The 26,279-nt window shown below is 44.0% G+C and overlaps 1 protein-coding gene across 1 annotated transcript in view; it reads left to right on the top strand.

The window, feature by feature from the left end:
* The first annotated feature begins 213 nt into the window (after positions 1-213).
* Positions 214-26,279, top strand: part of LOC121555626 (anoctamin-1-like) — a 252,274-nt gene continuing 226,208 nt past the window's right edge. The window contains exons 1-3 of the mRNA XM_045215172.1: positions 214-280; positions 22,744-22,898; positions 23,931-24,236. Of these exons, the coding sequence (XP_045071107.1) occupies positions 256-280; positions 22,744-22,898; positions 23,931-24,236 (486 nt within the window). The 5' untranslated portion in view covers positions 214-255. The remainder of the gene's footprint in view (positions 281-22,743; positions 22,899-23,930; positions 24,237-26,279) is intronic.

Raw genomic sequence — 26,279 nt, 5'->3', positions numbered from 1 at the left:
GGGAAAAGTATGTAGTGTGTAGTATAAGTGTGTAGGGGGTAGTGTGTATTGTGTAGTATACATGTGTAGGGGTAGCATAAGTGTGTAGGGGGTAGTGTGTAGTGTGTAGGGGTAGTCTGTGTGTCCAGTCTACTCCTAATCCCCCCCAGGGGAATTAGCCTCCAGACCGCGCCTCGTTAAGCCATCTGACGGGAGCGAGCAGATTGTCGTCCATCTCATTTCGCCTCATGCTCTGCTCTCTGCGTCACCATCGCCATGAACAAGTCCTCCTTGCGCTCCGGTGAGTACGCCTCCATGTGCCTTTCCCCTCTCCTCTATCGCACCCTCTAACCCTAACCCTCACTTTAGATGAAGAAGGGAATGGAGACTGTTACTTTGGGTGTGTTCTGGCTGTAGTTGTTTAAATCCTTCGGGGCTGGGTGAGGGTTAGTGTTAGTGACGGGACGGGGAGGGCAGGGAGAGGGCAAGGAAGAGAGAGAAGGAGAGGGAGGTGAGACTTGGTGAGAGAGGCCAGGTGCAGCGGGTTGCTGATCCCACCATCTGCCGGCATGTAGACTCAGACCTGTTACCGTGGTGACCAAGACACCTGTTATGGTGGTGTTTTTAATTAAAGCTGTATTAATAGATATATGTCTGGAAACATCCAGACCCTACAGGGACACAGGGTTAGCTAGAGCACAGGGACACAGGGTTAGCTAGAGCACAGGGACACAGGGTTAGCTAGAGCACAGGGACACAGGGTTAGCTAGAGCACAGGGACACAGGGTTAGCTAGAGCACAGGGACACGGGGTTAGCTAGAGCACAGGGACACAGGGTTAGCTAGAGTACAGGGACACAGGGTTAGCTAGAGCACAATACTGCTCCGTTAAACACCTTTATACAACATCAAGGTTAGTAGTATTAGGCCTCTATCCAATCAGATCCGCTTTAGTCAACATCCGCATAGCGGTGGTTATGGCAGTGTTAGAGCTGTCAAATCCACAAGTGGCTCCCAGCATTATACTTAACACAACATTGCCATTGGCTGCACAGAGTCACATTGACAGAAATCCCATGCAGCCTTGTTGACAAGTTTTAGCACTGGAATGTTTGATGTAATCTACACCTCCATTAGGCTGATAGAAATCCTCATTATTTAGTTGAATGATTTTCAATTTGAGTGTAATTATTTCTAGATAGCCTACACTTTCTCATTCTGAACTTCTAACAGGAGTGGAATGGATGTGGCTTGACAATAATTGCAAGAGCAGCTCCTCACCGATTTCACAGCTCCAACGCAGGCCCCAAAACATCCGCTATGCAGGTGTCTGCTATCACCGGTTAATGCTTGCTCTGATTGAATCTATGCCTTAGTGTCTTTCAGGTGTTGATCTAGAATATTCTAGAGTCCTGGACTCATGGCTGCTGTCACAGATTACTGTAACTATTATTGACCATGAGCAGGGTTCCCTCTCTGTTAATAGCAACAGGATGTGTGTGAGTTAATATTATTGACCATGAGCAGGGTTCCCTCTCTGTTAATAGCAACAGGATGTGTGTGAGTTAATATTATTGACCATGAGCAGGGTTCCCTCTCTGTTAATAGCAACAGGATGTGTGTGAGTTAATATTATTGACCATGAGCAGGGTTCCCTCTCTGTGTGAGTTAATCTTCTTTATTCCAAGAGACTGCTGCTCTCTGCCCCTCTAATACAAGGACACAACCTCTGCTCTGCTGTGTGACGACATGTCTGGGTGTGCGTGTGCATTTGTGTACGTGTGTGTGGTTGTCCGTGCATGTGTTTTGTAAAGAGTTAAAAACTCCTGCTGTGACAATTAGTTAACTTCCCCTGAGGCAGAGGGTAAAGACGCTTATAGGTTATAACGCACAAAAACACACACACACACACGCACACACACAAGCACACACCCACACTAATCCACACACAGCAACTCTAAACACATTTTACTATTTGCTGTTTGTTGACCCATCTCTACTATTTGCTGTTTGTTGACCCATCTCTACTATTTGCTGTTTGTTGACCCATCTCTACTATTTGCTGTTTGTTGACCCATCTCTACTATTTGCTGTTTGTTGACCCATCTCTACTATTTGCTGTTTGTTGACCCATCTCTACTATTTGCTGTTTGTTGACCCATCTCTACTATTTGCTGTTTGTTGACCCATCTCTACTATTTGCTGTTTGTTGACCCATCTCTACTATTTGCTGTTTGTTGACCCATCTCTACTATTTGCTGTTTGTTGACCCATCTCTACTATTTGCTGTTTGTTGACCCATCTCTACTATTTGCTGTTTGTTGACCCATCTCTACTATTTGCTGTTTTTTGACCCATCTCTACTATTTGCTGTTTGTTGACCCATCTCTACTATTTGCTGTTTGTTGACCCATTTTTACTATTTGCTGTTTTTTGACCCATCTCTACTATTTGCTGTTTTTTGACCCATCTCAAACCTTAGTTAAGAGGATATGTGTGTTCACAGAGTGTGTGTGTTCCGGTTGGGTGGATATAGTTAGAGCTGGTTCCCTATTGGGTGGATAGAATTAGAGCTGGCTGGTTTCCTGTTGGGTGGAAAAAGTTAGAGCTGGTTTCCTGTTGGGTGGATAGAGTTAGAGCTGGTTGGTTTCCTGTTGGGTGGATAGAGTTTGAGCTGGTTTCCTGTTGGGTGGATAGAGTTAGAGCTGGTTTCCTGTTGGGTGGATTTAGTTAGAGCTGGTTGGTTTCCTGTTGGGTGGATAGAGTTAGAGCTGGTTTCCTGTTGGGTGGATAGAGTTAGAGCTGGTTTCCTGTTGGGTGGATAGAGTTAGAGCTGGTTGGTTTCCTGTTGGGTGGATATAGTTAGAGCTGGTTTCCTGTTGGGTGGATATAGTTAGAGTTGGTTTCCTGTTGGGTGGATATAGTTAGAGATGGTTTCCTGTTGGGTGGATAGATTTAGAGCTGGTTTCCTGTTGGGTGGATAGAGTTAGAGCTGGTTGGTTTCCTGTTGGGTGGATATAGTTAGAGCTGGTTTCCTGTTGGGTGGATAGATTTAGAGCTGGTTTCCTGTTGGGTGGATAGAGTTAGAGCTGGTTTCCTGTTGGGTGGATAGATTTAGAGCTGGTTTCCTGTTGGGTGGATAGAGTTAGAGCTGGTTTCCTGTTGGGTGGATAGATTTAGAGCTGGTTTCCTGTTGGGTGGATATAGTTAGAGATGGTTTCCTATTGGGTGGATATAGTTAGAGATGGTTTCCTGTTGGGTGGATATAGTTAGAGCTGGTTTCCTATTGGGTGGATATAGTTAGAGCTGGTTTCCTGTTGGGTGGATAGATTTAGAGCTGGTTTCCTGTTGGGTGGATAGAGTTAGAGCTGGTTTCCTGTTGGGTGGATATAGTTAGAGCTGGTTTCCTGTTGGGTGGATATAGTTAGAGCTGGTTTCCTGTTGGGTGGATAGATTTAGAGCTGGTTTCCTGTTGGGTGGATATAGTTAGAGCTGGTTTCCTGTTGGGTGGATACAGTTAGAGCTGGTTTCCTGTTGGGTGGATATAGTTAGAGCTGGTTTCCTGTTGGGTGAATATAGTTAGAGCTGGTTTCCTGTTGGGTGGATAGATTTAGAGCTGGTTTCCTATTGGGTGGATAGATTTAGAGCTGGTTTCCTGTTGGGTGGATAGATTTAGAGCTGGTTTCCTGTTGGGTGGATAGATTTAGAGCTGGTTGGTTTCCTGTTGGGTGGATAGATTTAGAGCTGGTTTCCTGTTGGGTGGATAGAGTTAGAGCTGGTTTCCTGTTGGGTGGATAGATTTAGAGCTGGTTTCCTGTTGGGTGGATAGAGTTAGAGCTGGTTTCCTGTTGGGTGGATAGAGTTAGAGCTGGTTTCCTGTTGGGTGGATATAGTTAGAGATGGTTTCCTGTTGGGTGGATATAGTTAGAGCTGGTTTCCTATTGGGTGGATATAGTTAGAGCTGGTTTCCTGTTGGGTGGATAGAGTTAGAGCTGGTTTCCTGTTGGGTGAATAGAGTTAGAGCTGGTTTCCTGTTGGGTGGATAGAGTTAGAGCTGGTTTCCTGTTGGGTGAATAGAGTTAGAGCTGGTTTCCTGTTGGGTGGATAGAGTTAGAGCTGGTTTCCTGTTGGGTGAATAGAGTTAGAGCTGGTTTCCTGTTGGGTGGATAGAGTTAGAGCTGGTTTCCTGTTGGGTGGATATAGTTAGAGCTGGTTTCCTGTTGGGTGAATAGAGTTAGAGCTGGTTTCCTGTTGGGTGGATATAGTTAGAGCTGGTTTCCTGTTGGGTGAATAGAGTTAGAGCTGGTTTCCTGTTGGGTGGATAGAGTTAGAGCTGGTTTCCTGTTTGGTGGATATAGTTAGAGCTGGTTTCCTGTTGGGTGGATAGAGTTAGAGCTGGTTTCCTGTTGGGTGGATAGAGTTAGAGCTGGTTTCCTGTTGGGTGGATAGAGTTAGAGCTGGTTTCCTGTTGGGTGGATATAGTTAGAGCTGGTTTCCTGTTGGGTGGATAGAGTTAGAGCTGGTTTCCTGTTGGGTGGATATAGTTAGAGCTGGTTTCCTGTTGGGTGGATATAGTTAGAGCTGGTTTTCTGTTGGGTGGATAGATTTAGAGCTGGTTTCCTGTTGGGTGGATATAGTTAGAGCTGGTTTCCTGTTGGGTGGATAGATTTAGAGCTGGTTTCCTGTTGGGTGGATAGATTTAGAGCTGGTTTCCTGTTGGGTGGATAGAGTTAGAGCTGGTTTCCTGTTGGGTGGATATATTTAGAGCTGGTTTCCTGTTGGGTGGATAGATTTAGAGCTGGTTTCCTGTTGGGTGGATAGATTTAGAGCTGGTTTCCTGTCTGGTGGATATAGTTAGAGCTGGTTTCCTGTTGGGTGGATAGATTTAGAGCTGGTTTCCTGTTGGGTGGATAGATTTAGAGCTGGTTTCATGTTGGGTGGATAGATTTAGAGCTGGTTTCCTGTTGGGTGGATAGAGTTAAAGCTGGTTTCCTGTTGGGTGGATATAGTTAGAGCTGGTTTCCTGTTGGGTGGATATAGTTAGAGCTGGTTTCCTGTTGGGTGGATATAGTTAGAGCTGGTTTCCTATTGGGTGGATATAGTTAGAGCTGGTTTCCTTTTGGGTGGATAGAGTTAGAGCTGGTTTCCTGTTGGGTGAATAGAGTTAGAGCTGGTTTCCTGTTGGGTGGATAGATTTAGAGCTGATTTCCTGTTGGGTGGATAGAGTTAGAGCTGGTTTCCTGTTGGGTGGATAGATTTAGAGCTGGATTCCTGTTGGGTGGATAGAGTTAGAGCTGGTTTCCTGTTGGGTGAATAGAGTTAGAGCTGGTTTCCCTGTTGGGTGGATAGAGTTAGAGCTGGTTTCCTGTTGGGTGGATATAGTTAGAGCTGGTTTCCTGTTGGGTGAATAGAGTTAGAGCTGGTTTCCTGTTGGGTGAATAGAGTTAGAGCTGGTTTACTGTTGGGTGGATAGATTTAGAGCTCGTTTCCTGTTGGGTGGATAGAGTTAGAGCTGGTTTCCTGTTGGGTGGATAGAGTTAGAGCTGGCTGGTTTCCTGTTGGATGGATATAGTTAGAGCTGGTTTCCTGTTGGGTGGATAGATTTAAAGCTGGTTTCCTGTTGGGTGGATAGATTTAGAGCTGGTTTCCTGTTGGGTGGATAGATTTAGAGCTGGTTTCCTGTTGGGTGGATAGATTTAGAGCTGGTTTCCTGTTGGGTGGAAATAGTTAGAGCTGGTTTCCTATTGGGTGGATATAGTTAGAGCTGGTTTCCTTTTGGGTGGATAGAGTTAGAGCTGGTTTCCTGTTGGGTGAATAGAGTTAGAGCTGGTTTCCTGTTGGTTGGATAGATTTAGAGCTGGTTTCCTGTTGGGTGGATAGATTTAGAGCTGGTTTCCTGTTGGGTGGATATAGTTAGAGCTGGTTTCCTTTTGGGTGGATAGATTTAGAGCTGGCTGGTTTCCTGTTGGGTGGATATAGTTAGAGCTGGTTTCCTGTTGGGTGGATAGATTTAGAGCTCGTTTCCTGTTGGGTGGATATAGTTAGAGCTGGTTTCCTGTTGGGTGGATATAGTTAGAGCTGGTTTCCTGTTGGGTGGATAGATTTAGAGCTGGTTTCCTGTTGGGTGGATAGATTTAGAGCTGGTTTCCTGTTGGGTGGATATAGTTAGAGCTTGTTTCCTGTTGGGTGGATAGAGTTAGAGCTGGCTGGTTTCCTGTTGGGTGGATATAGTTAGAGTTGGTTTCCTGTTGGGTTGATATAGTTAGAGCTGGTTTCCTGTTGGTTGGATATAGTTAGAGCTGGTTTCCTGTTGGACGAATAGAGTTAAAGCTGGTTTTCTGTTGGGTGGATAGAGTTAAAGCTGGTTTCCTTTTGGGGTGGATATAGTTAGAGCTGGTTTCCTGTTGGGTGGATATAGTTAGAGCTGGTTTCCTGTTGGGTGGAAATAGTTAGAGCTGGTTTCCTATTGGGTGGATATAGTTAGAGCTGGTTTCCTTTTGGGTGGATAGAGTTAGAGCTGGTTTCCTGTTGGGTGAATAGAGTTAGAGCTGGTTTCCTGTTGGTTGGATAGATTTAGAGCTGGTTTCCTGTTGGGTGGATAGATTTAGAGCTGGTTTCCTGTTGGGTGGATATAGTTAGAGCTGGTTTCCTTTTGGGTGGATAGATTTAGAGCTGGCTGGTTTCCTGTTGGGTGAATAGAGTTAGAGCTGGTTTCCTGTTGGGTGGATAGATTTAGAGCTGATTTCCTGTTGGGTGGAAAGAGTTAGAGCTGGTTTCCTGTTGGGTGGATAGATTTAGAGCTGGATTCCTGTTGGGTGGATAGAGTTAGAGCTGGTTTCCTGTTGGGTGAATAGAGTTAGAGCTGGTTTCCTGTTGGGTGGATAGAGTTAGAGCTGGTTTCCTGTTGGGTGGATATAGTTAGAGCTGGTTTCCTGTTGGGTGAATAGAGTTAGAGCTGGTTTCCTGTTGGGTGAATAGAGTTAGAGCTGGTTTACTGTTGGGTGGATAGATTTAGAGCTCGTTTCCTGTTGGGTGGATAGAGTTAGAGCTGGTTTCCTGTTGGGTGGATAGAGTTAGAGCTGGCTGGTTTCCTGTTGGGTGGATATAGTTAGAGCTGGTTTCCTGTTGGGTGGATAGATTTAAAGCTGGTTTCCTGTTGGGTGGATAGATTTAGAGCTGGTTTCCTGTTGGGTGGATAGATTTAGAGCTGGTTTCCTGTTGGGTGGATAGATTTAGAGCTGGTTTCCTGTTGGGTGGATAGAGTTAAAGCTGGTTTCCTGTTGGGTGGATATAGTTGGAGCTGGTTTCCTGTTGGGTGGATATAGTTAGAGCTGGTTTCCTGTTGGGTGGAAATAGTTAGAGCTGGTTTCCTGTTGGGTGGATATAGTTAGAGCTGGTTTCCTTTTGGGTGGATAGAGTTAGAGCTGGTTTCCTGTTGGGTGAATAGAGTTAGAGCTGGTTTCCTGTTGGTTGGATAGATTTAGAGCTGGTTTCCTGTTGGGTGGATAGATTTAGAGCTGGTTTCCTGTTGGGTGGATATAGTTAGAGCTGGTTTCCTTTTGGGTGGATAGATTTAGAGCTGGCTGGTTTCCTGTTGGGTGGATATAGTTAGAGCTGGTTTCCTGTTGGGTGGATAGATTTAGAGCTCGTTTCCTGTTGGGTGGATATAGTTAGAGCTGGTTTCCTGTTGGGTGGATATAGTTAGAGCTGGTTTCCTGTTGGGTGGATAGATTTAGAGCTGGTTTCCTGTTGGATGGATAGATTTAGAGCTGGTTTCCTGTTGGGTGGATATAGTTAGAGCTTGTTTCCTGTTGGGTGGATAGAGTTAGAGCTGGCTGGTTTCCTGTTGGGTGGATATAGTTAGAGTTGGTTTCCTGTTGGGTTGATATAGTTAGAGCTGGTTTCCTGTTGGTTGGATATAGTTAGAGCTGGTTTCCTGTTGGACGAATAGAGTTAAAGCTGGTTTTCTGTTGGGTGGATAGAGTTAGAGCTGGTTTCCTGTTCGGTGGATAGAGTTAGAGCTGGTTTCCTGTTGGATGGATATAGTTAGAGCTGGTTGGTTTCCTGTTGGGTGGATATAGTTAGAGCTGGCTGGTTTCCTGTTGGGTGGATATAGTTAGTGCTGGTTTCCTGTTGGGTGGATAGAGTTAGAGCTGGTTTCCTGTTGGGTGGATAGAATTAGAGCTGGTTTCCTGTTGGGTGGATGTAGTTAGAGCTGGTTTCCTGTTGGGTGGATAGAATTAGAGCTGGTTTCCTGTTGGGTGGATAGATTTAGAGCTGGTTTCCTGTTGGGTGGATATAGTTAGAGCTTGTTTCCTGTTGGGTGGATAGAGTTAGAGCTGGCTGGTTTCCTGTTGGGTGGATATAGTTAGAGTTGGTTTCCTGTTGGGTTGATATAGTTAGAGCTGGTTTCCTGTTGGTTGGATATAGTTAGAGCTGGTTTCCTGTTGGACGAATAGAGTTAAAGCTGGTTTTCTGTTGGGTGGATAGAGTTAGAGCTGGTTTCCTGTTCGGTGGATAGAGTTAGAGCTGGTTTCCTGTTGGATGGATATAGTTAGAGCTGGTTGGTTTCCTGTTGGGTGGATATAGTTAGAGCTGGTTGGTTTCCTGTTGGCTGGATATAGTTAGAGCTGGCTGGTTTCCTGTTGGGTGGATATAGTTAGTGCTGGTTTCCTGTTGGGTGGATAGAATTAGAGCTGGTTTCCTGTTGGGTGGATGTAGTTAGAGCTGGTTTCCTGTTGGGTGGATAGAATTAGAGCTGGTTTCCTGTTGGGTGGATAGAGTTAGAGCTGGTTTCCTGTTGGATAGATAGATTTAGAGCTGGCTGGTTTCCTGTTGGGTGGATATAGTTAGAGCTGGTTTCCTGTTGGTTGGATGTAGTTAGAGCTGGTTTCCTGTTGGGTGGATAGATTTAGAGCTGGTTTCCTGTTGGGTGGATATAGTTAGAGCTGGTTCCTGTTGGATGGAGAGTCTTGGAGCTGCTTACCTTTTGGGTGGTTTGATGTAGAACTGCTTTCCTGTTGGGTGCATAGAGATAGAGTTTTGTTTTTTAAGGCCAGTTGAGAACAAGTTCTCATTTACAACTGCGACCTGGCCAAGATAAAGCAAAGCAGTGCGATTAAAAACAACAACAACACAGAGTTACATATGGAATAAACAAAACGTACAGTCAATAAAACAATAGAAAATCTATATACAGTGTGTGCAAATGTAGTAAGCTATGGAGGTAAGGCAATAAAAAGGTCATAGTGCAAAATAATTACAATTTAGTGTGTGTGCAAATAGAGATACTGGGTGCAAATGAGCAAAATAAAAAACAATGTAAATAACAATATGGGGATGAGGTAGTTGGGTGGGCTAATTACAGATGGGCTGTGTACAGGTGCAGTGATCGGTAAGCTGCTCTGACAACTGATGCTTAAAGTTAGTGAGGGAGATAAGAGTCTCCAGCTTCAGAGATTTTTGCAATTCGTTCCAGTCATTGGCAGCAGAGAACTGGAAGGAATGGCGGCCAAAGGAGGTGTTGGCTTTAGGGATGACCAGTGAGACATACCTGCTGGAACGCATACTACAGGTGGGTGTTGCTATGGTGACCAATGATCTAAGCTAAGTCAGGGATTTGCCTAGAAGTGATTTATAGACGACCTGGAGCCAGTGGGTTTGGCGACGAATATGTAGTGAGGGCCAGCCAACGAGAGCGTACAGGTCACAATGATGGGTAGTATATGGGGCTTTGGTGACAAAACGGATGGCACTGTGATATGCTTAATGTGAGTCTGGAAGTAAAGTTTACGGTCTAACCAGACACCTAGGTATTTGTAGTTGTCCACATATTCTAAGTCAGCATATTCTATATGGGGCTTTGGTGACAAAACAGATGGCACTGTGATAGACTACATCCAATTTGCTGAGTAGAGTGTTGGAAGCTATTTTGTAAATGACATCGCCGAAGTCAAGGATCGGTAGGATAGTCAGTTTTACGAGGGCATGTTTAGCAGCATGAGTGAGGAGGCTTTGTTGCGAAATAGGAAGCCGATTCTAGATTTAACTTTGGATTGGAGATGCTTAATGTGAGTCTGAAAGGAGAGTTTACGGTTTAACCAGACACCTAGGTATTTGTAGTTGTCCACATATTCTAAGTCAGACCCACCGAGAGTAGTGATTCTAGTCGAGCGGCGGGTGCAAGCAGCATTCGATTGAAGAGCATGCATTTAATTTTACTAGCGTTTAAGAGCAGTTGGAGGCCACGAAAGGAGTGTTGTATGGCATTGAAGCTCATTTGGAGGTTTGTTAACACAGTGTCCAATGAAGGGCCAGATGTATACAAAATGGTGTTGTCTGCGTAGAGGTGGATCTGAGAGTCACCAGCAGCAAGAGCGACATCATTGATATACACAGAGAAACCAAGGCTATTTAGTCTGCCAATAAGAATGCGGTGATTGACAGAGTCAAAAGCCTTGGCCAGGTTGATGAACACGGCTGCACAGTGCTGTCTTTTATCGATCGCAGTTATTGTATCATTTAGGACCTTGAGCGTGGCTGAGGTGCACCCATGACCAGCTCGGAAACCAGATTGCATAGCGGAGAAGGTACGGTGGGATTCGAAATGCTCGGTGATCTGTTTGTTAACTTGGCTTTCAAATACTTTCGAAAGGCAGTGCTGGATGGAAATAGGTCTGTAACAGTTTGGATCTAGAGTGTCACCCCCTTTGAAGAGGGGGATGACCGCGGCAGCTTTCCAATCTCTGGGGATCTCAGACGTTATGAAAGAGAGGTTGAACAGACTAGTAATAGGGGTTGCGACAATTTCGGCGGCTAGTTTTAGAAAGAAAGGGTCCAGATTGTCTAGCCCAGCTGATTTGTAGGGGTCCAGATTTTGCAGCTCTTTCAGGAATCAGCTATCTGAATTTGGGTGAAGGAGAAGCGGGGGGGGGGGGGGGGGGCAGGGGCAAGTTGGGGGCCGGGGTAGGGGTAGCCAGGTGGAAAGCATGGCCAGCCATAGCAAAACGCTTCTTGAAATTCTCGATTATCGTAGATTTATCGGTGGTGACAGTGTTTCCTAGCCTCAGTGCAGTGGGTAGCTGGGAGGAGGTGCTCTTATTCTCCATGGACTTTACAGTGTCCCAAAACTTTTTTGAGTTAGTGCTACAGGATGCAAATTTCTGTTTGAAAAAGCTAGCCTTTGCTTTCCTAACTGATTGTGTATATTGATTCCTGACTTCCCTGAAAAGTTGCATATCGCGGGGGCTGTTCGATACTAATGCAGTACGCCACAGGATGTTTTTGTGCTGGTCAAGAGCAGTCAAGTCTGGGGTGAACCAGGGGCTATATCTGTTCTTAGTTCTGAATTTTTTGAATGGGGCATGCTTATTTAAGATGGAGAGGAAAGCACTTTTGAAGAACAACCAGGCATCCTCTACTGACAGCATGAGGTCAATATCCATCCAGGATACCTGGGCCAGGTCAATTAGAAAGGCCTGCTCGCTGAAGTGTTTTAGGGAGCGTTTGACAGTGATGAGGGGTGGTTGTTTGACCACGTACCCATTACGGACGCAGGCAATGAGGCAGTGATCGCTGAGATCCTGGTTGAAGACAGCGGAGGTGTATTTAGAGGGTAAATTAGTCAGGATGATATTTATGAGGGTACCCATGTTTACAGATTTAGGGTTGTACCGGGTAGGTTCCTTGATAATTTGTGTGAGATTGAGGGCATCTAGTTTAGATTGTAGGACGACCGGGGTGTTAAGCATATCCCAGTTTAGGTCACCAAGCAGTACGAACTCTGAGGATAGATGGGGGCAAGCAATTCACATAGGGTGTCCAGGGCACAACTGGGGGCTGAGGGGGGTCTGTAGCAAGTGGCAACAGTGAGAGACTTATTTCTAGAAAGGTGGATTTTTAGAAGTAGAAGCTCAAACTGTTTGGGCACAGACCTGGATAGTATGATAGAGCTCTGCAGGCTATCTCTACAGTATATTACAACTCCGCCCCCTTTGGCAGTTCTATCTAGTAGGAAAATGTTGTAGTTCAGAATGGACATTTCTGAATTTTTTGTGGCCTTCCTAAGCCAAGATTCAGACACTGCTAGAACATCAAGGTTGGCAGAGTGTGCTAACGCAGTGAATAACTCAAACTTGGGGAGGAGACGTCTGATGTTAACATGCAAGAAACCAAGGCTTTTATGGTTACAGAAGTCAACAAATGATAGCGCCTGGGGGGTAGGAGTGATACTGGGGGCTACAGGGCCTGGGTTAACCTCTACATCACCAGAGGAACAGAGGAGGACTAGAATAAGGATACGGCTAAAGGCTTTAAGAACTGGTCTTCTAGTGCGTTGGGTACATAGAATAAAGGGGGCAGGTTTCCGGGCGTTGAAGAAAAGATTCAGGGCATTATGTACAGACAAGGATATGGAAGGATATGAGTACAGTGGAGGTAAACCTAAGCGTTGGGTAACAATGAAAGAGATAGCATCACTGGAGGCACCGATTGAGCCGGTCTCCGCTTGTATGGGGGGTGGATATAGTTAGAGCTGGTTTCCTGTTGGGTGGATAGATTTAGAGCTCGTTTCCTGTTGGGTGGATATAGTTAGAGCTGGTTTCCTGTTGGGTGGATATAGTTAGAGCTGGTTTCCTGTTGGGTGGATAGATTTAGAGCTGGTTTCCTGTTGGGTGGATAGATTTAGAGCTGGTTTCCTGTTGGGTGGATATAGTTAGAGCTTGTTTCCTGTTGGGTGGATAGAGTTAGAGCTGGCTGGTTTCCTGTTGGGTGGATATAGTTAGAGTTGGTTTCCTGTTGGGTTGATATAGTTAGAGCTGGTTTCCTGTTGGTTGGATATAGTTAGAGCTGGTTTCCTGTTGGACGAATAGAGTTAAAGCTGGTTTTCTGTTGGGTGGATAGAGTTAAAGCTGGTTTCCTGTTGGGTGGATATAGTTAGAGCTGGTTTCCTGTTGGGTGGATATAGTTAGAGCTGGTTTCCTGTTGGGTGGAAATAGTTAGAGCTGGTTTCCTATTGGGTGGATATAGTTAGAGCTGGTTTCCTTTTGGGTGGATAGAGTTAGAGCTGGTTTCCTGTTGGGTGAATAGAGTTAGAGCTGGTTTCCTGTTGGTTGGATAGATTTAGAGCTGGTTTCCTGTTGGGTGGATAGATTTAGAGCTGGTTTCCTGTTGGGTGGATATAGTTAGAGCTGGTTTCCTTTTGGGTGGATAGATTTAGAGCTGGCTGGTTTCCTGTTGGGTGAATAGAGTTAGAGCTGGTTTCCTGTTGGGTGGATAGATTTAGAGCTGATTTCCTGTTGGGTGGATAGAGTTAGAGCTGGTTTCCTGTTGGGTGGATAGATTTAGAGCTGGATTCCTGTTGGGTGGATAGAGTTAGAGCTGGTTTCCTGTTGGGTGAATAGAGTTAGAGCTGGTTTCCTGTTGGGTGGATAGAGTTAGAGCTGGTTTCCTGTTGGGTGGATATAGTTAGAGCTGGTTTCCTGTTGGGTGAATAGAGTTAGAGCTGGTTTCCTGTTGGGTGAATAGAGTTAGAGCTGGTTTACTGTTGGGTGGATAGATTTAGAGCTCGTTTCCTGTTGGGTGGATAGAGTTAGAGCTGGTTTCCTGTTGGGTGGATAGAGTTAGAGCTGGCTGGTTTCCTGTTGGGTGGATATAGTTAGAGCTGGTTTCCTGTTGGGTGGATAGATTTAAAGCTGGTTTCCTGTTGGGTGGATAGATTTAGAGCTGGTTTCCTGTTGGGTGGATAGATTTAGAGCTGGTTTCCTGTTGGGTGGATAGATTTAGAGCTGGTTTCCTGTTGGGTGGATAGAGTTAAAGCTGGTTTCCTGTTGGGTGGATATAGTTAGAGCTGGTTTCCTGTTGGGTGGATATAGTTAGAGCTGGTTTCCTGTTGGGTGGAAATAGTTAGAGCTGGTTTCCTATTGGGTGGATATAGTTAGAGCTGGTTTCCTTTTGGGTGGATAGAGTTAGAGCTGGTTTCCTGTTGGGTGAATAGAGTTAGAGCTGGTTTCCTGTTGGTTGGATAGATTTAGAGCTGGTTTCCTGTTGGGTGGATAGATTTAGAGCTGGTTTCCTGTTGGGTGGATATAGTTAGAGCTGGTTTCCTTTTGGGTGGATAGATTTAGAGCTGGCTGGTTTCCTGTTGGGTGGATATAGTTAGAGCTGGTTTCCTGTTGGGTGGATAGATTTAGAGCTCGTTTCCTGTTGGGTGGATATAGTTAGAGCTGGTTTCCTGTTGGGTGGATATAGTTAGAGCTGGTTTCCTGTTGGGTGGATAGATTTAGAGCTGGTTTCCTGTTGGGTGGATAGATTTAGAGCTGGTTTCCTGTTGGGTGGATATAGTTAGAGCTTGTTTCCTGTTGGGTGGATAGAGTTAGAGCTGGCTGGTTTCCTGTTGGGTGGATATAGTTAGAGTTGGTTTCCTGTTGGGTTGATATAGTTAGAGCTGGTTTCCTGTTGGTTGGATATAGTTAGAGCTGGTTTCCTGTTGGACCGAATAGAGTTAAAGCTGGTTTTCTGTTGGGTGGATAGAGTTAGAGCTGGTTTCCTGTTCGGTGGATAGAGTTAGAGCTGGTTTCCTGTTGGATGGATATAGTTAGAGCTGGTTGGTTTCCTGTTGGGTGGATATAGTTAGAGCTGGCTGGTTTCCTGTTGGGTGGATATAGTTAGTGCTGGTTTCCTGTTGGGTGGATAGAGTTAGAGCTGGTTTCCTGTTGGGTGGATAGAATTAGAGCTGGTTTCCTGTTGGGTGGATGTAGTTAGAGCTGGTTTCCTGTTGGGTGGATAGAATTAGAGCTGGTTTCCTGTTGGGTGGATAGATTTAGAGCTGGTTTCCTGTTGGGTGGATATAGTTAGAGCTTGTTTCCTGTTGGGTGGATAGAGTTAGAGCTGGCTGGTTTCCTGTTGGGTGGATATAGTTAGAGTTGGTTTCCTGTTGGGTTGATATAGTTAGAGCTGGTTTCCTGTTGGTTGGATATAGTTAGAGCTGGTTTCCTGTTGGACGAATAGAGTTAAAGCTGGTTTTCTGTTGGGTGGATAGAGTTAGAGCTGGTTTCCTGTTCGGTGGATAGAGTTAGAGCTGGTTTCCTGTTGGATGGATATAGTTAGAGCTGGTTGGTTTCCTGTTGGGTGGATATAGTTAGAGCTGGTTGGTTTCCTGTTGGCTGGATATAGTTAGAGCTGGCTGGTTTCCTGTTGGGTGGATATAGTTAGTGCTGGTTTCCTGTTGGGTGGATAGAATTAGAGCTGGTTTCCTGTTGGGTGGATGTAGTTAGAGCTGGTTTCCTATTGGGTGGATAGAATTAGAGCTGGTTTCCTGTTGGGTGGATAGAGTTAGAGCTGGTTTCCTGTTGGATAGATAGATTTAGAGCTGGCTGGTTTCCTGTTGGGTGGATATAGTTAGAGCTGGTTTCCTGTTGGTTGGATGTAGTTAGAGCTGGTTTCCTGTTGGGTGGATAGATTTAGAGCTGGTTTCCTGTTGGGTGGATATAGTTAGAGCTGGTTCCTGTTGGATGGAGAGTCTTGGAGCTGCTTACCTTTTGGGTGGTTTGATGTAGAACTGCTTTCCTGTTGGGTGCATAGAGATAGAGTTTTGTTTTTTAAGGCCAGTTGAGAACAAGTTCTCATTTACAACTGCGACCTGGCCAAGATAAAGCAAAGCAGTGCGATTAAAAACAACAACAACACAGAGTTACATATGGAATAAACAAAACGTACAGTCAATAAAACAATAGAAAATCTATATACAGTGTGTGCAAATGTAGTAAGCTATGGAGGTAAGGCAATAAAAAGGTCATAGTGCAAAATAATTACAATTTAGTGTGTGTGCAAATAGAGATACTGGGTGCAAATGAGCAAAATAAAAAACAATGTAAATAACAATATGGGGATGAGGTAGTTGGGTGGGCTAATTACAGATGGGCTGTGTACAGGTGCAGTGATCGGTAAGCTGCTCTGACAACTGATGCTTAAAGTTAGTGAGGGAGATAAGAGTCTCCAGCTTCAGAGATTTTTGCAATTCGTTCCAGTCATTGGCAGCAGAGAACTGGAAGGAATGGCGGCCAAAGGAGGTGTTGGCTTTAGGGATGACCAGTGAGACATACCTGCTGGAACGCATACTACAGGTGGGTGTTGCTATGGTGACCAATGATCTAAGCTAAGTCAGGGATTTGCCTAGAAGTGATTTATAGACGACCTGGAGCCAGTGGGTTTGGCGACGAATATGTAGTGAGGGCCAGCCAACGAGAGCGTACAGGTCACAATGATGGGTAGTATATGGGGCTTTGGTGACAAAACGGATGGCACTGTGATATGCTTAATGTGAGTCTGGAAGTAAAGTTTACGGTCTAACCAGACACCTAGGTATTTGTAGTTGTCCACATATTCTAAGTCAGCATATTCTATATGGGGCTTTGGTGACAAAACAGATGGCACTGTGATAGACTACATCCAATTTGCTGAGTAGAGTGTTGGAAGCTATTTTGTAAATGACATCGCCGAAGTCAAGGATCGGTAGGATAGTCAGTTTTACGAGGGCATGTTTAGCAGCATGAGTGAGGAGGCTTTGTTGCGAAATAGGAAGCCGATTCTAGATTTAACTTTGGATTGGAGATGCTTAATGTGAGTCTGAAAGGAGAGTTTACGGTTTAACCAGACACCTAGGTATTTGTAGTTGTCCACATATTCTAAGTCAGACCCACCGAGAGTAGTGATTCTAGTCGAGCGAGCGGGTGCAAGCAGCATTCGATTGAAGAGCATGCATTTAATTTTACTAGCGTTTAAGAGCAGTTGGAGGCCACGAAAGGAGTGTTGTATGGCATTGAAGCTCATTTGGAGGTTTGTTAACACAGTGTCCAATGAAGGGCCAGATGTATACAAAATGGTGTTGTCTGCGTAGAGGTGGATCTGAGAGTCACCAGCAGCAAGAGCGACATCATTGATATACACAGAGAAACCAAGGCTATTTAGTCTGCCAATAAGAATGCGGTGATTGACAGAGTCAAAAGCCTTGGCCAGGTTGATGAACACGGCTGCACAGTGCTGTCTTTTATCGATCGCAGTTATTGTATCATTTAGGACCTTGAGCGTGGCTGAGGTGCACCCATGACCAGCTCGAAACCAGATTGCATAGCGGAGAAGGTACGGTGGGATTCAAATGCTCGGTGATCTGTTTGTTAACTTGGCTTTCAAATACTTTCGAAAGGCAGTGCTGGATGGAAATAGGTCTGTAACAGTTTGGATCTAGAGTGTCACCCCCTTTGAAGAGGGGGATGACCGCGGCAGCTTTCCAATCTCTGGGGATCTCAGACGTTATGAAAGAGAGGTTGAACAGACTAGTAATAGGGGTTGCGACAATTTCGGCGGCTAGTTTTAGAAAGAAAGGGTCCAGATTGTCTAGCCCAGCTGATTTGTAGGGGTCCAGATTTTGCAGCTCTTTCAGGAATCAGCTATCTGAATTTGGGTGAAGGAGAAGCGGGGGGGGGGGGCATGGGCAAGTTGGTGGCCGGGGTAGGGGTAGCCAGGTGGAAAGCATGGCCAGCCATAGCAAAACGCTTCTTGAAATTCTCGATTATCGTAGATTTATCGGTGGTGACAGTGTTTCCTAGCCTCAGTGCAGTGGGTAGCTGGGAGGAGGTGCTCTTATTCTCCATGGACTTTACAGTGTCCCAAAACTTTTTTGAGTTAGTGCTACAGGATGCAAATTTCTGTTTGAAAAAGCTAGCCTTTGCTTTCCTAACTGATTGTGTATATTGATTCCTGACTTCCCTGAAAAGTTGCATATCGCGGGGGCTGTTCGATACTAATGCAGTACGCCACAGGATGTTTTTTGTGCTGGTCAAGAGCAGTCAAGTCTGGGGTGAACCAGGGGCTATATCTGTTCTTAGTTCTGAATTTTTTGAATGGGGCATGCTTATTTAAGATGGAGAGGAAAGCACTTTTGAAGAACAACCAGGCATCCTCTACTGACAGCATGAGGTCAATATCCATCCAGGATACCTGGGCCAGGTCAATTAGAAAGGCCTGCTCGCTGAAGTGTTTTAGGGAGCGTTTGACAGTGATGAGGGGTGGTTGTTTGACCACGTACCCATTACGGACGCAGGCAATGAGGCAGTGATCGCTGAGATCCTGGTTGAAGACAGCGGAGGTGTATTTAGAGGGTAAATTAGTCAGGATGATATTTATGAGGGTACCCATGTTTACAGATTTAGGGTTGTACCGGGTAGGTTCCTTGATAATTTGTGTGAGATTGAGGGCATCTAGTTTAGATTGTAGGACGACCGGGGTGTTAAGCATATCCCAGTTTAGGTCACCAAGCAGTACGAACTCTGAGGATAGATGGGGGCAAGCAATTCACATAGGGTGTCCAGGGCACAACTGGGGGCTGAGGGGGGTCTGTAGCAAGTGGCAACAGTGAGAGACTTATTTCTAGAAAGGTGGATTTTTAGAAGTAGAAGCTCAAACTGTTTGGGCACAGACCTGGATAGTATGATAGAGCTCTGCAGGCTATCTCTACAGTATATTACAACTCCGCCCCCTTTGGCAGTTCTATCTAGTAGGAAAATGTTGTAGTTCAGAATGGACATTTCTGAATTTTTTGTGGCCTTCCTAAGCCAAGATTCAGACACTGCTAGAACATCAAGGTTGGCAGAGTGTGCTAACGCAGTGAATAACTCAAACTTGGGGAGGAGACGTCTGATGTTAACATGCAAGAAACCAAGGCTTTTATGGTTACAGAAGTCAACAAATGATAGCGCCTGGGGGTAGGAGTGATACTGGGGGCTACAGGGCCTGGGTTAACCTCTACATCACCAGAGGAACAGAGGAGGACTAGAATAAGGATACGGCTAAAGGCTTTAAGAACTGGTCTTCTAGTGCGTTGGGTACATAGAATAAAGGGGGCAGGTTTCCGGGCGTTGAAGAAAAGATTCAGGGCATTATGTACAGACAAGGATATGGAAGGATATGAGTACAGTGGAGGTAAACCTAAGCGTTGGGTAACAATGAAAGAGATAGCATCACTGGAGGCACCGATTGAGCCGGTCTCCGCTTGTATGGGGGGTGGGACAAAGGAGCTCTCTGAGGCTGGTTGAGCTGAACTCTGGGCTCTACAGTGAAATGGTATAATAAGAACTAACCCAAACAGCAATAGGCTAGGCATATTGACATGGGAGAGAGGCATAATGCAATCACAGGTGTTATTCGATTAGAGCTGCTCAACTGGTTTCCTGTTGGGTGGTTAGAGTTAAACCTGGCTGGTTTCCTGTTGGTTGGTTAGAGTCAGAGCTGGTTACCTGTTGGTTGGACAGAATTAAAAGCTGGCTGATTGGTGGATAGAGTCAGCTGGATTTTGAACTGGTTTCTTTGTGAGTTAGAGCTGTTTTCCTGTTTATTTTGTATATTTTCTTAGGGGTTAGGGTTAGGTTGGGGCGGGGGTAGATCAGCTTTAATATTGCAGATAGATTGTAACTTCCATCAATGTAATTGTCTGCATCACTTCCAATCCCCCATGTTTTTTTTCCCTAGCAAATATATATATATATATATACATAACAATAATATGCCATTTAGCAGATGCTTTTATCCAAAGTGACTTACAGTCATGTGTGCATACTTTTTTGTGTATGGGTGGTCCCGGGGATCGAACCCACTACCTTGGCGTTACAAGCGACGTGCTCTACCAGCTGAGCTACAGAGGACCACATATATATATATATATATATATATATATACATATATATAAATACATATACATACATATATATACATATCCTTTAAAAATATATATTTCCCTTTATTACTTTCCAACCCCACCACCCCTTCCCTAATTGGAGTAAACTAGTGAACAACAATGCTTAGGCCTCTACTTCCAGCTTATACATACTGAACTTCCTCTACCCTCAACCTCTCCGATCATTTTCATGATGTCCATCCGGCTTGCTTCTATATGCCATATCTCTCCAACTGTGCTCCTTCACAAAAGCTCTCAACCTATAACCTATATACTTATTATGGACACAGCATGCCCTACATTAGTTATCTTGCTGTTATTAGTTGTTGTTAGTTGTTATTAGTCCCATCCTTCAGCTCCATTCAACACCTGCCATCTATCTCTTAACACCATCCATATTAGATTTATTTTTGCCATGTATTTCTCAACTGTACTGTGATGTTTCACAAAAGTTCTGAACCCTTCTATTTACATTGTTTCTACAGATTGTAAATTGAAAATAAAATTTTTTGCTAAAAGTATTATTATATTATTGATCGATTGCCTATGACTTTTCAGATCACCCAGTAGTGCTATCTGCAGGGTTAGCTCCAAGTAAAGTTGAGGACCTGTGAGGCACCTGTTTCTCAAACTAGACACTCTAATGTATTTGTCCTCTTGCTCAGTTGTGCACCGGGGCCTCCCACTCCTCTTTCTATTCTGGTTAGAGCCAGTTTGAGCTGTACTGTGAAGGGAGTAGTACACAGCGTTGTACGAGATCTTCAGTTTCTCAGAACAAGAATAGACTGACGAGTTTCAGAAGAAAGTTATTTGTTTATGGCCATTTTGAGCCTGTAATCGAACCCACAATTGCTGATGCTCCAGATACTCAACTAGTCTCAAGAAGGCCAGTTTTATTGCTTCTTTAATCAGCACAACAGTTTTCAGCTGTGCTAACATAATTGCAATAGGGTTTTCAATTAGCCTTTTAAAATTATAAACTTTGATTAGCAAACACAATGTGCCATTGGAACACAGGACTGATGGTTGCTGATAATGGGCCTCTGTACGCCTATGTAGATATTCCATTAAAAATCAGCCGTTTCCAGCTACAATAGCCATTTCCAACATTAACAATGTCTACACTGTATTTCTGATCAATTTGATGTTATTTTAATGGAGGAAAAAAAAAATATATATATTTCGAAAGCAAGGAAATGTCTAAGTGACCCCAAACTTTGAACAGTAGTGTGTTTAAATAAACTCCAGTCGTACTTTATCAAATGCCTTTTCAAACCCTAACCCTAACCCTAACCCTAACCCTAACCCTATGAATAGCAGGTCTGGTTTCCCAGATTTTTCATAGTGTTCTATTGTTTCCAGTACTTGTCTTATATTATCTCCAATGTATCGTCCATGTAAAAAGCCTGTCTGATTAGAATGAATAAAGTCCGACAATACCTTTTTAATTATATGCGCTATACATTTTGCTAGAATTTTTGCATCACAACACTGAAGTGTAAAGGGGCCTCCAATTTTTTTAATGGACTGGATCTTTATATTTCCTACTTGTATCCTGTTTCTTGAATAATGAAATCAGACCTTCTTCTTGAGTGTCTGATAATCTACCATTTACATAGGAATGGTTAAAACATACTAATAACAGTCCTCTGAGTATATCAAAAAAGGTTTGGTATACCTCGACTGTTATGCCATCCAACCCTGGAGTTTTCCCGGACTTAAAGTCTTTAATTGCATCCAGAAGTTCCTCCTCTGTAATTTCACCTTCACATTAGTCTTTCTGTATGGCTGTTAATTTTACATTATCAATAGAAAAAAAATCCCTACAATTAGCTTCAGGTAGAGGAGATGGAGGCGATAGAAATTAAAACATATGCTTAAAGTACTTTGCTTCCTCCTTCAAAATATCATTTGGTGAATCATGGGTGACTCCATTATTTGTAACCAGTTTCAGTACATTCTTTTTGGTAGCATTTCTATGTTGAAGATTAAAAAATATTTTGGTGCATTTTCCCCAATATTCCATCCAGTTTGCTTTATTTTTATAATATATTTCACTTGAATTTTCTTGAATAAGTTTTTCCATCTTTTTGTTTTTCCTCTAATTTATTCTGAGCCTCTATGTTCCAGTTTTTATTGCCATCTATCTGTTCTGTTAGACCTTATATTTCCTTTGTTAGTGTGGACTCTTTTGACCTAAATTGCTTTTGTTTTCGAGATGAGTACTGAATTGCATGGTTTCCTGTTGGGTGGATAGAGTTAGAGCTAGTTTCCTGTTGGGTGGATATAGTTAGTGCTGGTTTCCTGTTGGGTGGATAGAATTAGAGCTGGTTTCCTGTTTGGTGGATAGAATTAGAACTGTGTAGCGGAGGTGAGTCAGACTCATGCTCTCAGGATGAGGTAGCCCTGCCCGAGACTTCTAAATCACTGGGTGTTTCTCAATATGTCAAGAGGGTTAGGGTTAGGGTTAGGGTTAACCCTAACCCTTAACATATCAAGAGAAACTATTATAGTAACATATGAGATGTGAATGGGCAACTTCTCATTCTGAGTTCACGTTGTCTCGCTTCAGCACAAAACTAGCTGGCATTGTTTTCAATACATTTTTGGCCGTTTTTTGCGTGGTTGCAAACAATCCTGGGAATATTTCAGTTGGAGTTTGCATCAATGCATGCTTTGAAATGTATAAAAACGAAGTACACATTTGAAAATTTGCCTCCGTGCTCCATTTCGCTTACTTTGAATTGGACTCATACTCCGACCGTTCCATGCTTCAATTTGCATGCTCGAAACAAGATAGTATGCATTTTGAGAAACACCCAGGGTCACCCTTTTCCCAAGATGCAATTTCCAATTGGCCTAATGGTAAATACATTGGTTTCTCCACTTGGCCTAATGGTAAAGATGTGTTTCTATGCATGAGAGAGCAGGATTCCGGTCCCAACTGAGACACAGGGATGGATAACAAAAACAACAGTTCAGATATTGGCTGTCCTTCAACTGTTTGTGTGTGTGTGTGTGTGTGTGTCACCCTGACAGAGGCGTGGAACGGCACGGAGCGTATGCGTGTTGCCACGGCGATGGGTGAGTCATCATCTGTCCAATCTGAGAAGCTTCGCTCTTTGGCTCGCTCGCTCTCTGAGATGGGATTGGATAACGGAAATCCCCCGGGCAGCGCGAAGCAGCCTACCACGGTACGATCTTTAACCCCTGACCTTTAACCTCTAGTCCCTGACCTCTAACATCTAACCCCTGACCTCTAACCTTTGACCTCTGACATGTATCTTCTGTTAGGAAAGATTCCATTGCTGTTTTACTAAATGCTAGCCATCTGTTTTTTCTGAAGATGTTACTAACCGTTACTTGTTTCCTCTGTCCTTGTTTCCTCATCTCCCTCTCAAAGCTAATTAGAAGTGGAGGTTCATTGGAGAGTCCTTGTATCCTCTCCTCAAATGCGCATCGAGAGGGAGGAATTGGAGGAAACCAGGACAGAGGATACAAGGATTTGACGGCTGATAACTTTTTCAGACACAGCCTTAGTCATAGTCTGTACTGTTATCATTCAGCTATTATTGAAACAGGTGTACTGTTATCTTTTATCTTTTAGGTTCTGTTCTAGTGTGGTCCCAGATCTGGTTCTACTGTCTAGTCTGGTCCCAGATCTGGTTCTACTCTCTAGTGTGGTCCCAGATCTGGTTCTACTGTCTAGTCTGGTTCCAGATCTGGTTCTACTGTCTAGTGTGGTCCAAGATCTGGTTCTACTCTCTAGTGTGGTCCCAGATCTGATTCTACTGTCTAGTCTGGTCCCAGATCTGGTTCTACTGTCTAGTCTGGTCCCAGATCTGGTTCTACTGTCTAGTCTGGTCCCTGATCTGGTTCTACTCTCTAGTGTGGTCCCAGATCTGGTTCTACTGTCTAGTCTGGTCCCAGATCTGGTTCTACTGTCTAGTCTGGTCCCAGATCTGGTTCTACTCTCTAGTCTGGTCTCAGATCTGGTTCTACTCTCTAGTCTGGTCTCAGATCTGGTTCTGCTCTCTTGACAACTCGTTATGTAATTGCCATACCAAACATGTTTGGAGTGACATTAGTGACAAGGAGTTGGCAAGAGCGCAGAACCAGATCTGGGAACAGGCTACCAGCACTCTGTCTTGCCAGCCAAACACTGCCCTCTCACCCCTAACCCTAACCCTAGCCCAAGAAAACCTCATTTGGATGTGTGTGTGCAGGAGCCCTCCATAGAGCTCGGTAAAGGGACGTTCTTTGCAGACGGCCAGAGGAAGGTGGACTATATTCTGTGCTATCACTATAAAAAGAGGAGGATCTCCCAGCATCGCCTCTCCCTCACCTCTCTAGCCTCCAATGGGAGCCTTCCACTGCCCAGTGCGCTGAGACGTGATTCGCAGCCTGAGCTGGAGGTGGGGCTGCAAGAGGGGGAGGAGTCTGACCTGAGTGAGGAAGAGAAAGCTATGATGAGGGAGGAGTTTGAGTCTGGACTGTTGGAGCAGGGTCTGCAGCTGGAGAGAGACAAGGAGGTAATATATAATAATCTAACTCTGGACAAGGAGGTAATATATATATAATATATATAATAATCTAACTCTGGACAAGGAGGTAATATATAATAATATATATATAATAATCTAACTCTGGACAAGGAGGTAATATATAATAATATATATATAATAATCTAACTCTGGACAAGGAGGTATATATATATATATATATATATATATATATATATATATATATATATATATATATATATATAATAATCTAACTCTGGACAAGGGTTTAGGGCTGTGTGTGTTAGAGCTATCTCTCCAATGCTCCTTTTTTAAAATGAAAACATCTATTCATTGATTTTCTGGTAAATGGTTTGTACAGTTTAACACAATTTAAAAGTACAATGAAATCCCAGAGGATAACACATTGTTAGCTAAAAGCAATGCCTTGTTTAGGTAGCTAGCTGATTGTTAGCTTCTAGTATTCACTTCCAGAGACACTTGAAACCCCACCTCTTTAAGGAATACCTGGGATAGGATAAAGTAATCCTTCTACCCCCCCTAACCCCACCCCCAAAAACAATAAAAAATAAAAAATACATATTGTAAAGTGGTTATCCCACTGGCTATAAGGTGAATGCACCAATTTGTAAGTCGCTCTGGATAAGAGCGTCTGCTAAATGACGTAAATGTAAATGTAGTATTGCTAATTGTTTAGGTAGCTAACTGATTGCTAGATACTCATTTTTTTTGGCTAACAGACACTAGTAATGCTAACTGTTTAGGAAGCTAGCTGATTGTTAGCTATTAGCATGCTAACCAATGTCTCCATCCTCATAACTAGCAAGATATGTGAATGAGGCTTTGATTTAAATTACGCAACCATGAGAAGGCTATCTGGTTGCCTAGCTAGCTAGACGTATGACGGTGAGAAGTTACTTTCCATAATTCCATAAGCTACTAGTCAGCTAGGTTGTATCAGCTACTAGTCAGCTAGGTTGTATCAGCTACTAGTCAGCTAGGTTGTATCAGCTACTAGTCAGCTAGGTTGTGTCAGCTACTAGTCAACTAGGTTGTGTCAGCTACTAGTCAGCTAGGTTGTATCAGCTACTAGTCAGCTAGGTTGTATCAGCTACTAGTCAGCTAGGTTGTATCAGCTACTAGTCAACTAGGTTGTGTCAGCTACTAGTCAATTAGGTTGTGTCAGCTACTAGTCAGCTAGGTTGCATCAGCTACTAGTCAGCTAGGTTGCATCAGCTACTAGTCAGCTTGGTTGTATCAGCTACTAGTCAGTTACTAGTCAGCTAGGTTGTATCAGCTACTAGTCAGCTAGGTTGTATCAGCTACTAGTCAACTAGGTTGTGTCAGCTACTAGTCAGCTAGGTTGTATCAGCTACTCTTCAGCTAGGTTGCATCAGCTACTAGTCAGCTAGGTTGCATCAGTTACTTGTCAGCTAGGTTGTATCAGCTACTAGTCAGCTAGGTTGTATCAGCTACTAGTCAGCTAGGTTGTATCAGCTACTAGTCAGCTAGGTTGCATCAGCTACTAGTCAGCTTGGTTGTATCAGCAACTAGTCAGTTACTAGTCAGCTAGGTTGTATCAGCTACTAGTCAGCTAGGTTGTATCAGCTACTAGTCAGCTAGGTTGTATCAGCTACTAGTCAGCTAGGTTGTATCAGCTACTAGTCAGCTAGGTTGCATCAGCTACTAGTCAGCTTGGTTGTATCAGCTACTAGTCAGTTACTAGTCAGCTAGGTTGTATCAGCTACTAGTCAGCTAGGTTGTATCAGCTACTAGTCAGCTAGGTTGTATCAGCTACTAGTCAGCTAGGTTGCATCAGCTACTAGTCAGCTTGGTTGTATCAGCTACTAGTCAGTTACTAGTCAGCTAGGTTGTATCAGCTACTAGTCAGCTAGGTTGTATCAGCTACTAGTCAACTAGGTTGTGTCAGCTACTAGTCAGCTAGGTTGCATCAGCTACTAGTCAGCTAGGTTGTGTCAGCTACTAGTCAGCTAGGTTGCATCAGCTACTAGTCAGCTAGGTTGTATCAGCTACTAGTCAGCTACTAGTCAG

Source organism: Coregonus clupeaformis, unplaced genomic scaffold (genome assembly GCF_020615455.1).
Source record: "Coregonus clupeaformis isolate EN_2021a unplaced genomic scaffold, ASM2061545v1 scaf0384, whole genome shotgun sequence".
Taxonomy (NCBI): Eukaryota; Metazoa; Chordata; class Actinopteri; order Salmoniformes; family Salmonidae; genus Coregonus; species Coregonus clupeaformis.
This window is presented reverse-complemented; position numbering and strand designations above follow the sequence as displayed.